Source organism: Geotrypetes seraphini, chromosome 1 (assembly GCF_902459505.1).
Source record: "Geotrypetes seraphini chromosome 1, aGeoSer1.1, whole genome shotgun sequence".
NCBI lineage: Eukaryota > Metazoa > Chordata > Amphibia > Gymnophiona > Dermophiidae > Geotrypetes > Geotrypetes seraphini.
The window spans coordinates 484,233,724-484,246,462 of record NC_047084.1 but is presented as its reverse complement, the minus strand read 5'-3'; the positions used below and the strand labels follow the sequence as shown (position 1 = coordinate 484,246,462).

The window sequence follows — 12,739 nt, the reverse complement described above, 5'->3', positions numbered from 1 at the left end:
CTGGATTAGAAACTGGTTGTAAGACAGACGCCAGAGGGTGGTAGTTAATGGAAGTCACTCAGATGAAGGAAAGGTGAGTAGTGGAGTCCCTCAAGGATCGGTGCTAGGGCCGATCCTGTTCAATATGTTTGAGTGACATTGCTGAAGGGTTAGAAGGAAAGTTTGCCTTTTTGCTGATGATACCAAGATTTGTAACACAGTAGAAACTGAGGAGGGAATGGAAAACATGAAAAAGGATCTACAAAAGTTAGAGGAATGGTCTGATATCTGGCAACTAAAATTCAATGCAAAGAAATGCAGAGTAATGCTTTGGGGATTAATAATTGGAAGGAGCCGTATGTGCTGGTAAGTGAAAGGCTGATGTGCACAGATGGGGAGAGGGACTTTGGGGTGATAATGTCCAAAGATCTAAAGGTGAGAAAATAGTGTGACAAGGTGGTGGCTGTTGCCAGAAGGATGCTGGGCTGTATAATGAGGCGTAACCAGTAGAAGAAAGGTGTTGATGCCCCTGTACAGGTCGTTGGTGAGGCCCCACTTGGAATATTGTGTTCAGTTTTGGAGACTGTATGTGACAAAGGACATAAGACTTGAAGCAGTCCAGATGAGGGTGATGGAAATGATAGGAGGTTTGCACCAAAAGATGTATGAGGAGAGACTGGAAGCCCTGAATATGTATACCCTAGAGGAAAGGAGGGATAGGGGAGATACAATTTAGAGGTTCAAATACTTGAAGGGTATTAAAGTAGAACAAAATCTTTTCCAGAGAAAGGAAAATGGTAAAACCAGAGGACATAATTCGAGTTTGAGGGGTGGTAGACTCAAGAGCAATGTAAGGAAATTCTTCTTTACGGAGAGGGTGGTGGATGCCTGGAATGTGCTCCTGAGGGAAGTGGTGGAGAGGAAAATGGTAAATCCGTTTTTTTTCAAGTGAAACACACCAACAAGCATATCTCTAAAGAAGACTTTGTTAGAGATTATGGATCTCAGGTGCCTGCAGTTATTTGCCGTTAGAACCAGTCTTAGCCAATAACCTACATGCGGGCTATCATCGGTCCAAATGTCTCTCTTTGAATTCTAATATTTGATTTTTAAATTTTATTTCTTTATATATAAGCTTTTGCTATTGTTATTTAGATATATTGCCTCTATGGGCACTTGCAAAAATAGCTTGTATAATTTTTTACTTTCACCCCTACTGGGGACTCTTACAATCTTTTATAGAATACTTATCTCGGGCGTAGTTTTCTACCTGGCCGTTAAGATATAATGCGACGGAGGAGCTCCGTTTCGGTCTGACATTGTCTAAAGAGCTTCTTCAGGAAACTGATGTTTTGCGATTGCAAATACTATAAAGATAAAGAAATATATATATATATATTATACATGCCAGAATTATTTAATTTAAGATGAAGTTGAGACAAACTCGTTCTTACTATTAGTGAAGACTCTAGGAGGCCGCGTAAGGATTCCTTATATCAATACAGTTTTAACTTGATTTAATTTAATTTAATTTCATAATGTGTGTTTCATAATGCCTTAAAGTTAAATGATTTAAATAACTTAAGAAATTTTAAAAAATGTCAGGCTGTTTAGAATCATATTTTAATCAAAAAACTTATACAAATAAAGGCTTTTACCTGAACTCATTTTTAATAACAGTAATATCTTAAAACCCTTTAGAATAATCGCTTAAAACTTTCTTAAAGTAAAGAATGCTTGCTTACCTTTTAGTGCTACCTTGGCATATTCTAACCGTTGAAGCTATATGAAACGCAAATAGACAAAAGCTCTCTTCATTCTAATTTTAAAGGCTTTTTTGTCATTTCCAGTGTTTATTCACAGGAAATGATACTAACTTTAGGTATTAACGTTAGACGTCAACTAAACGTTTCAGAAAAATTAATTGATTAAATAGTTTTATTTAATCAATTAATTTTTCTGAAATGCATAGCTGATGTCTAACGTTACAACCCAAAGGATTAAACACGACAGTGAATTGGCAGATCTTTTTTAACACTTTAACAATACTTTATTAATATAGGACTGAGATCAATATATTTATTACATAGTACGTTTGATAAAGAAAGGATTCATCATTATTATGCTTCAAGTAATTAGTTTTCAATAAGGGTATAGTTAATTCTTTTACTAAAGGCGAGCATGCCAAGAATTCATTTAAAATTCATTTCTAAATAATTTAAATATGTTCAGGGATAATAATATATTTAATTGATATATAGTTAAATATATTATTATCCCTGAACATATTTAAATTATTTAGAAATGAATTTTAAATGAATTCTTGGCATGCTCGCCTTTAGTAAAAGAATTAACTATACCCTTATTGAAAACTAATTACTTGAAGCATAATAATGATGAATCCTTTCTTTATCAAATGTACTATGTAATAAATATATTGATCTCAGTCCTATATTAATAAAGTATTGTTAAAGTGTTGTTAAAAAAAGATCTGCCAATTCACTGTCGTGTTTAATCCTTTGGGTTGCATACAATGTAAACGATCTATCCATTTTTGTTCTGTCTAATTTTTTTCCCCTATCCCCCCCTCGTACTGATTCAGGAATTTTATCAATAATCATACAACATAACTGTTCAAAGGAATGGTTATATGTTAAACAATGTGCTACTAAAAGTGCTTCTTTTCGTTGCAAATGAAAACAAGATTTATGTTCTGTCATACAGATTTTAAATTGTTTAGTTGTTTTTCCGATATAAATTTTTGACATGGACATTTAATTATATATACCATATGATCCGTTTTGCATGTGGTTTGATGTCTTTAAATAATATACTTTATGGTTTAATGGATTCTTAAAAGATGCCTCTTGTATTGTCAGAGGGCATATTTGGCATCTTCCACATGTCAAATGGTAACCATTAAACGTATCCGTCTTCTGGATGACATCTGGTTTTAAACTCAAGTGTGACAGGTGACATTCAATATTTACTATTTTCTGATTCTAGATCCTCTGTTCATCCTATGCTTTTTTGAACTAAGTAAGACCAGTACTGGGCAGACTGCACAATGTCAGTATATGGCCATTTGGTTTAGGATGGGCTGGGGAGGGCTTTGATGGCTGGGATAAGTTTAGATGGGCTGGAGTGAGCTTTGACAGAGACTTCAGTAGATGGAACCTAAGCACAGTACTGGGCAGAGCTTTGGATTCTTGCCCAGAAATAGCTAAGAAGAAATTTTTTAAAAAAATTGAACCAGTAATTTTAAAGAGTGGGTAAGGTTGGGCAGACTGGATGGACCATTCAGGTCTTTATCTGCCGTCATCTACTATGTTACTTGCCGTTGACTTTCAAGGACAAATGTCAAAAAAATGATGCCTCTCTGGGGGTTGTATCCTTATGCATACAAATGCTCATAACATTGACAGACTCTTGCATATCTGACGTACATGTCAACTATTCTAGTTTATACTTATGAAAGGAATTTTCAAAATAAAATAAAATTCTTGAATCCCTCATGGCACATCTGAAATCTCATCGGGGCACACAGTTTGAGAGATGTTGCTCTAGGGGTCGAGGTCCTGGTCATTGAATAATGGTACCCAAAAACAACCTTTTGGGAAAAATGTCTTAACTTGAAGGTGAATCCAAAATGCAACAGTTCTCAAAAAAAAAAAAAAGTCACCTGAAATTAACTTTCGTAGTTCACCTATGAATGCCCCAAGTGCTCAGAACCATAGGTAGAGAAACAGCAACCAGGGACAAACCCCTAAATGCGGCACACTTGGTCAATCATAGCACTTACAATGGTTTAAAAATGATTGCCGTTTAAGTCCATACAAACATGTAAAAACAAACTATTTGTCTCCTATGACTGTACTGAGACTTGTTCACTTTACATGATGAAAAAATGTGTGTAAATTATTTCATGTTCTGACACATTCCGCCAGAACGGCTGCCTCAGAGAACCCACTGTTCACTTAGACCAAGTGGTTTTACCTGTGAAAAACAGCAAAACCTGCGTTAGTTTGTTAATAAATACTTGCTTGAAACTTAGTTTCCTGACTCTGCTGGAGGGTACCTCTCGTTCTTTACATATTTACTTCCTGTTCCTGTGCATCTCTCAACCATCCCGCCTACTTATCCCTGACTGAATCAGATGACAATGTTAAAGAAGAAACACCCACTACTCGACCTCACGATTGAAGCCGAGTGAGGACACAGTCTGCCACCCCACGTGAACACTGGGCACAATCCTAGTTTGGATGCTCCTGGTGGTATGACCAATGAATAAAGCTGACATGGGCAGATAATCAAATATACCACTCCTACTGATTCACAGCATGAACTAGGATTGTGATCATTTGAGCAAGATCAGATGGGGGGAGCTCATGGCACCTTTAACACTGGTGAGACAAGTTGCATAATGTGAAAGATTTAAGTTTGTGGAGTTGGAGTGCCCAGAATTTTACTTTATTTCAAAAATTCCTTTCATAAATATACACTAGAATAGATGACATGTACGTCATATATGCAAGAGTCTCTGTGCGTAAGGGTACAAGTGCCAGATAGTACATTCATAGGAGACAAACAGTTTGTTTGTATGGACATAGCAATGGTTTAAAAATGATTGCTGTTTAAAGATTGACCAAGGATGCCGCATTTAGGGGCTTATCCCCGGTTGCAGTTTCTCTACCATATGGTTCTGAGCACTTGGGGTATTCATAGGTGAACAACTACAAAAGTTAATATCAGGTGACCTTATATATTTTTTTGAGAACTATTGAATAATGGTGACATCTAGTGGTCATATTTAAGTACCATGATTACAAGGTCCCAGAAACAGCCCTGGCATATGGCTTCCCAGCCCAGGATAGTTATAATAACTGGTCTAAAGTGAACTAGGAAGAGAGAATGAGGGAAAACTGGGCTAACTCTTCAGTGAAGACTTAAGCAGCAGATCCCATCACTAGTTCTGATTACCGTATTTTCACGCAGATAACGCGCACCCGTGTAAAACGCGCACACGGGTATAGCGCGCAGAAACCACGATTTTATGTACAAAAACTTTTGTATACCGCGCTCACGGGTATACCGCGCATGCAGCCCGACTGTCCTTTCGCCCGCCCCGACTCTCCTCTGGCCACCCCGACTCTGCTTTCGCCCTCCCCGACTCTCCGTGCGCTGTCCCGACTATCCGTTCACCCTCCCTGACTTTCCGTGCACTGCCCCGCCTCTCCGTGCGCTGTCCTGACTCTCCGTTCACCCTCCCTGACTTTCCGTGCACTGCCCCGACTCTCCGTGCGCTGTCCTGACTCTCCGTTCACCCTCGGATGTGCCTCAGGCCGCGCCCCAGGTGGGACCTAAGGCTCCAGGGCCTATTCTGATTGGCCCACGCGCCTTAGGCCCCACCAGTAGGCGGAGCTTTGGGACGGATGGGCCAATCCGGCCTCATTCCGTCGTTGCCTGCCTGCCGGACAGGCGGGTTTGGCTCCCGTCTGTCTGGCCAACTACCAAAGGTACGGGGAAGGGGGGTGGGGGTGTCGTGGGGGTCAGCCAGGGGGGTCGCGGGTCGGCTAGGGGGGCGGTCGGAGGTTCTTGGGGGGGGGCGGTCGTTGGAGGGAGGGGGGTTTGCGTCGAGGGCAGGAGGGCCTGGGATCCCTCCTGCCTGTAATGTAGTGCGGGGTGGGGGTAGGGGGTCACCGTGGCCAGGAGGGTTTGGGCTCCCTCCTGGCCCGATATTGTCGGGGAGTCGGCCGGGCAAGAGGGCTTGGGCTCCCTCTTGCTCCGATCGTGGATGCGGGTGCGGGTGGGAGTGCGTGCGAGCGGTCGTTCGGGGTGGGGGTGCGAGCGGTCCAGCTGGGGGGGGTGAATCGGGCATTGGGCGGGGTGGGAACTATGTAAAAAAATTTTTGTATACCGCGCTCACGCGTATAACGCGCGAGGGGTATGCGCGGTAGGTAAAAACGCGTATAACGCGCGCGTTATATGCATGAAAATACGGTAAGTTGAACATTCCAATGGAGGAAGGAAATGCTGGCTTAAATGTACTCCAGGTATTTACTTGAGGGTCAGTAAACCTATGGTTAGCTAAGACACAAAGCATCATATGATTTGGGAATTAAGTGAAGCCCATTTAAGGCTAATGTGTGGTCAGTGGCATAGTAAGTGTGTGTGTGTGGGGGGGGGGTGCGACCTGCCCAGGTGCCATGTTGGTGGGGGCACCGGCAACTCCCCCCCCCTTCCCTGTACTTCTAGTTGTTCACTGCCATGAGCAACAACTTTTAATGTGCTCCTTGTGACAGCAGTCTCTCCCGTTGATGTCGCTTCCGGGTGCCTCGCATAGGAAGTGACGTCAGTGGGGAAAGATTACGCGGTCACATGGAGCACCGTTGAAGTTAATTCCTGCTACGCCACTATGTATGGTCATAGCTTATGACACTAATTTCACTTATGCATTTTAGGAAGAAGCATCTTGCTCCATATCTGCCTAGCCATCCAGTCATTACAGTCCAGTCAGATAATGCTGCCAGCTCCTTGGGTACAGTGAGTGCTGCGCCATGGGGCTCCAGTGCTATTTTGCCAATCTCCTGGGCATACATCAAGGTACAGTTTCCTAAAACTATGGTGCCACCTTGCAAGTGCCGTCTAATATATGCCATATTTTCTTGTTAGTGAGGGAGAGGGAGAAGTCACATCTGTCTTTAAGCTGGCATGCTACATGGTAATGTCTTTCATCATTAAAACCTATTTTGTAATGTAATGTAATGTAATTTATTTCTTATATACCGCTAAACTCCGTTAGGATTCTAAGCGGTTTACAGAAAATAGATAATAGGGTGCATTAAAATGATAAGTAATATAGGTTTACAGAGAAATATACATTAAAGGATACAATAAAAATAAGATAAATAAATAAAGAATAGGTACTTTGAAATTCCTTAAGCGGTTTACAGAAAATAGACAATAGGGTGCATTAAAATTATAAGTAAAATAGGTACTTAGAAAAAGCCGCTGATGTACGTTTACTGTTCTTTCTTAAAACAGACTGACATTTGTTCAAATGCCAGTCTTTATGAACTTGCTAATTAAATGATCCTTGTTTGAGTAAAGGGGTCGATCTAGTAGCCTGCAACCAGTGAATAGTAAAAAACTGTGTGTAATCTGTGCTAAGGGCAGCTAATGGAAGTTGCATTGATGAAGAACATTATATCCAGATTAGTTTGGAAACCTTGGGATATACTAAAAAGCAGGGTTACTATATATCCTCTTTAGAGGACATGTTCTCCTTTTGGAGTTCTTCAGCTATGACCTCCAGGGTTTTTAATTTTTAGGAAAATATCCTCTTCTTTTATGTGCCTGACAAATGCACCAACCCACATAATGAGAGAAATTGTCTGGCCTATTAGTCTGGATACCTAGGGGTGCTAAAGAGAGATTGCTGATCTCCTCTGATTCATTACTGGATGAATCTGTCAAAGTAATTTTGTTTTGTGTAGCATAGCCTTAAGTATATGTCATGCAAAGATTTGCACATCTCCAAAAGTCGGCCAAAGTTGTTGAGGGATAACCGTGCTTTTTTTTAATTTTTAATATAAGTATGCTCAGCCTCACTCGCTCAGTTTGGAAAGTTTTGACAATCTACTTTAACTCAATCACTATTTGATGTGTGTTCTTCAACTAAAAGCCATTTACAAAGTTGCTACGATTAAATATTTCTATAGCAAAGGTAGCAACCATTTTACTTTTTGTCTTTTTTTTTTTGTCTCTACAAATATGATAACCCTATTAAAAAGTAAACTGAAAATAAGTGTCGTATCTCCAAACTTTTAGAAATTTTTCAGATTTTTTTCGTTTGAATCATCCAATTAAATGCCAACCAAGGAGACTGTGGCTAATAGCTATTTTGGAGGGCCAGGCGAAGATCTTGAATGATATCTTAAGTCTGAAGTGGCAAAGAGTGTTTCAAGGATTTCTAGGCAGCACCTCTAAGGCATTATCTGCTTTAGTTACATAAGCATATTTCTTAGTGGGTGTGTAAAGATCTGATGCCAGCAGCACAGGATTAAGGCATAAACTAAGCAAACATTTAGGAGGACCAAACATTTAGGAGGGGCCCCCACAGATGTGCCTAGAATAAGTTCATAGGCCAAGTGCAGAGATGGAGTGAAATGTGCAGTGGGCTGGAGAAGATGGGCACATTGGACAGGCCTCACAGCCATCATCTTTGGTTTTTATATTCTTGTCTTCTACTTTCCAGATGATGGGAACTAAAGGACTTAAACATGCAACAGAAATTGCCATACTGAATGCAAACTACATGGCAAGGAGGCTGGAAAAGCACTACAAGGTCCTTTTCAGAGGAGCGAGAGGCAAGTAGAAAAACATGAAACATTTTGTGCCATTCAGTATATAGAACTTAAATTGTAATTTGTTTTATGGTGCCTCAGCGATGAACAAGAAACTTTCCTTGTGTCTTGAATCTCAGTAGGTATTGGCAGGGCCACTTTAATCACCTATGAGACCCTGGGCAAACTTTTTTTTTTTTTTTTTAATGGATGGTCCTCCCCCAGACCAGTGGCACAGTTTCCTTAGCCCCCTGCCAGCCAAGCTGCTTCCTACCAAAACAAAATGTGGCATAAGTGTGGAGACACTGTCTAGGTCTCACTGCTGACTCTGCTGGTTCTGCACCTAAACAAGAAGAGGACCAGCAAGAGCCATCAGCTGTGCCGACTAGACAGCAGCTCCGCCCCAATACTGCTTTATTTGCTGGAAGCAGTGGGGCTGATGGGGATAATGCTGGAAAGGGTGGGAATGGGAACACGGAGGGGGGGGAGATAGGTAATGCTAGAAAAGGGAGAGATGGGGGAAGGGAGGGGAGGAAAGGTACTGAACCAGAGTGCAGAGATGCCAAGGGTGACCTAAAGAGTGAGATTGAAGTCCAATGAGTGAGATTTGCCTCCTCATACATTTGGTATATAAATTTGGCATAGTGGTGAAGGGACTGAGGCCTGAGAAAGGGCTGCTGGCTACTTTTATTGATGCATACATGTGAATAAAAAACTGGATTTCTGTATCGTAGCATGTCGCATTTTAAACTCAAATTATTTCAAGCACTTACCAACAACAAGGAGGCTGTGGTCAATACCAACACTAAATATAGCTGAATTTTTTTTCCATAGATGTGTATGTGGTTTAAAGACCCTTCAAGAGGCAGTGTTTCATAATTTAAGCATGATCAGACAAGTCTGCTATAAGACAACCACCTGAATACACATCAGATTCTGCAACATGTTCTGAAACCCCATCTGATATTATAACTAAAATTTTATTAATGTTTGTAATCTGATCAAAACACTATACACATACTTGTGTAACACATTTGGATACCATGATAGCACTAACTCCAAGGACTCAAAAAAGAACAAACTTATCAATGTAAATATTATACTAGGCTCTAGTAAAAAAAATCTCTATGCAGAAACTGCACTTTGGTCACAAGCACAAAGTAGATAGACCTTCAACATTTATGAAACAGGGACTACATATCATTAATAGAGAGAAGAAGGCAAGAAACTTGACTGGAACCTCAAGAAATCAGACTTCCTATACAGAAAACAAAATACCCCCCCCCCCCAATGCAAAATATCAAAGATGTGCATTTTCAAAAACTCACAGAATACTGAGCAAAATAAATGAAACAAATCTTATAGATATCATGTGATAAAGTGAGTAATGAACCTCAAACACCCACACACCAATTGTGTTCTAGTGTCTTTGCTGGGCTAATGAATTTTATCATCAGTTCATATTTACTCACTAAAGCTGCTATTTCAATACTAGTCCAGCAAAAAGACTTCTATGAAAATAAGCATACTTCAACCCAACGGGAACCGTTTCACTTCACTCAGCTTCATCAAGGGTTAGTGTGAATAGCTTTATTTAATAATAATAGCTTTTATTTATATCCCATCATACTTTTTCAATTCAAGAAGGTAAACAATAAGAGATGCTGTAAGGACAGTGAGGTTACATCAGTTAGATTTGGGAAGGTATGGAAGACAGTTGAGTGAACGGGGTGAAAGGGTAGGAAGGAGTGTATAAGAAGAGTTAAGAGATGAGCGGAATTGAAGGATCAGAAATAAGTGGGTTTTTAGTGATTTTCTGAATGAATGGTATCTTGGTGCGTTCAGGATTAGGTCGCTTAAGGTGTTGTTCCAAATCCCTGCTTGAAGTCTCCTTCGATATTAATCATCACATTGCAGCTTCAGCATGTCATAATTTTCCAATAAGCCCTTAAAGATATCAAAAAAGTGTTCCAATAAAAGACTGATATTAACTCATACTTAACTTATATCTTATGAATTGGGTTTTGAAGAATAATTCTTACCAAACATCCAACAGCCACTTTTTCACAGCTTCTTTCAATGTGATTTAGCTTAATGCTGTACTTAAGATGGTGGCGACTATTTCAAAAAAATTCCATCAGTAACAGCCAATCAGTAAAAAAAAGAAAAAAAGTCACTATGGGGTCACATTTCTGACTGATCATCGGTTCATAACATTTAAAGTGATCATTCAGAAATATTGACTGTCTCATACTTTCCATTCGATGTGGCAGTTTAAGCCTTTGGATTGCAATGATCGTAATTTGTGGATCTACTTCGGTTCTCTCTGTAGCAATATCTTATCCAGATCTCCGCCCCTAATGTTTTTTCTTATCAAATCGATAATGACACACTGTAAACTGTCAAAACTGTGTTGATGTTCATAACGGTGTTCCACAAGAGGTGCTTCAAATGGTCCTTTCTTTAAACTGAACCTGTGTTTGTTCAATCGTACTTTGAAAGTCCTGCTGGTCTTACCAACATAAACTTTGTGGCAGGGGCATATTTACTGTTGCAATCACTGATTCAAATCATGTGTTCTATTATCAATAGGATTAAGAACATAAGAACATAAGAAGTTGCCTCCGCTGAGGCAGACCATAGGTCCATCCTGCTCAGCGGTCTGCACCCGCGGCGGCCCATCAGGCCCATTGCCTGAGCAATGGTCTATACCTATCTATACCCCCCAATCCCTTTTTCTTCTAGGAATCTATCCAAACCTTCTTTGAAACCATTTAATGTTTTCTTGATTGCAAGTCTTTAATTGCAAGTTAATCTTACAATTCTTGCAAATACCAAATTTATAGTGACCTAATACACTGACCTTGACACTTTTATTAGCACTTGGAAAATAAGATGGACTTAAAAGCTCTTACATGTTTGGTTCTGGTATAAGCTATTCTTGCGTATCATGGAAAAGTGGATGTGTTTGAACTACCTTCCATTGTTTGTGTAGAATGTTACAAATTATGGGGCTTGCATGATTATATTGCAGAACTGCTGTTTGTTTCTTTTTCATGATCATCTTTTCTGTTCTGCTGATGCAGTAATCATTCTTGGTCACTATATTGTGCTCTTATATGCTTTATTTTAGTGTACCCTCTTTCTTCCAAATTTTTCATTAACACCCTCCCTTGATGTTTAAAATATTTTACATCACTACAAATTCTACGATATCTCAATAGAGAATAGGGTAAATTTTCAACCAGATGCTTAGGATGACAACGTTCTCATCTCAAAAATGTGTTTGTTTTCTTTTAAAAAACTGATGTATGAAATACTTTATTAGATTGACTTAGCCACATCTAAAAGTAAAATAGTGTCATATGAATACGTATATGCAAATTGAATAAATGAATTGAAAGAATTTAACCAAATGACAAACTGGTCCAATTCATCAACATTTCCAGTCTATAAGACAAAAACATCCATGTATCTTTTTTAAAAAAAAAAAGTGACTGAAAAACCCATTTATTTTCAAAAGTGTTCATGAATAAACCAGTGACCGATGGAGTGAAAGTAGACCCCGTTGCTGCTACTTTGATTTGTAAATAAAATTGATTCTCGAATAGGAAAATTTTCTTTCATGGCTATCCTTGCAAAATGGATAATGAAATCAGTAGATACTTCGTGAGGTCTTGGTCTCTTTTCTAGGGTCAGTTTTAATACTTCAAGTGCTACCTCTTGTGAAATCAAGGCATATAATGAGTTAATGGTTGGGTTTCAAATTCAATTGTCTTTAACATTAAAAAAAAAACTGGTGGTATCAATGGTCTTACTATCTTCAGTGAAGGTCTCAAACTATCCACATATATGGATAAAGGTTCTAATAAAGAGATGATCAGTCTTCTTATGTATTTTTGGTAACGCATAAAATCCTGGAACAGTAGGATTGGATGAATTCAAAAATTTATATTCCTGGTTTAAAAAAAAATCTTCAGCTAAAACCCTTTTTAGTTAATTTATTAATTTGTGATTTCAATCTATACGTGGGATCCAGAGGAATTTTTTTTTGTATGTAGTGATATTTAGTTGGCTATGAACTTCTGATACATATGCTGTAGCATCTAAAATTACAACTTCCTCCCCAACCTGTCTGCTTTAATTACAATAATTTCTTCACATAATTTCTCTAGGGACATTCTCTTCTCTAGTCAAATTATTGATGTTATGTTTACAGTTTCAATTATCCATCTCTTTCAAAACCAAATTTATAAATACTTACCTGGGGGCTTTGATCACCCAGCCCTACCAATTGTAGTTTAAAACCCCCTTCAGTAGGTTAGCCAGTCTGCTGCTGAAGACTTCTTTGATAGATGCACACCATCTCTAATTTACACCTTCTTTCCAACCATTTATTTGGAAATTGAGTTAGA

At 39.2% G+C, this 12,739-nt stretch overlaps 1 protein-coding gene across 1 annotated transcript in view; it reads left to right on the top strand.

The window, feature by feature from the left end:
- GLDC (glycine decarboxylase) overlaps positions 1-12,739 on the top strand; it is a 172,015-nt gene that overhangs the window by 147,793 nt on the left and 11,483 nt on the right. Inside the window, 2 exon segments of the mRNA XM_033925858.1 lie at positions 6,441-6,582; positions 8,237-8,348. Of these exon segments, the coding sequence (XP_033781749.1) occupies positions 6,441-6,582; positions 8,237-8,348 (254 nt within the window).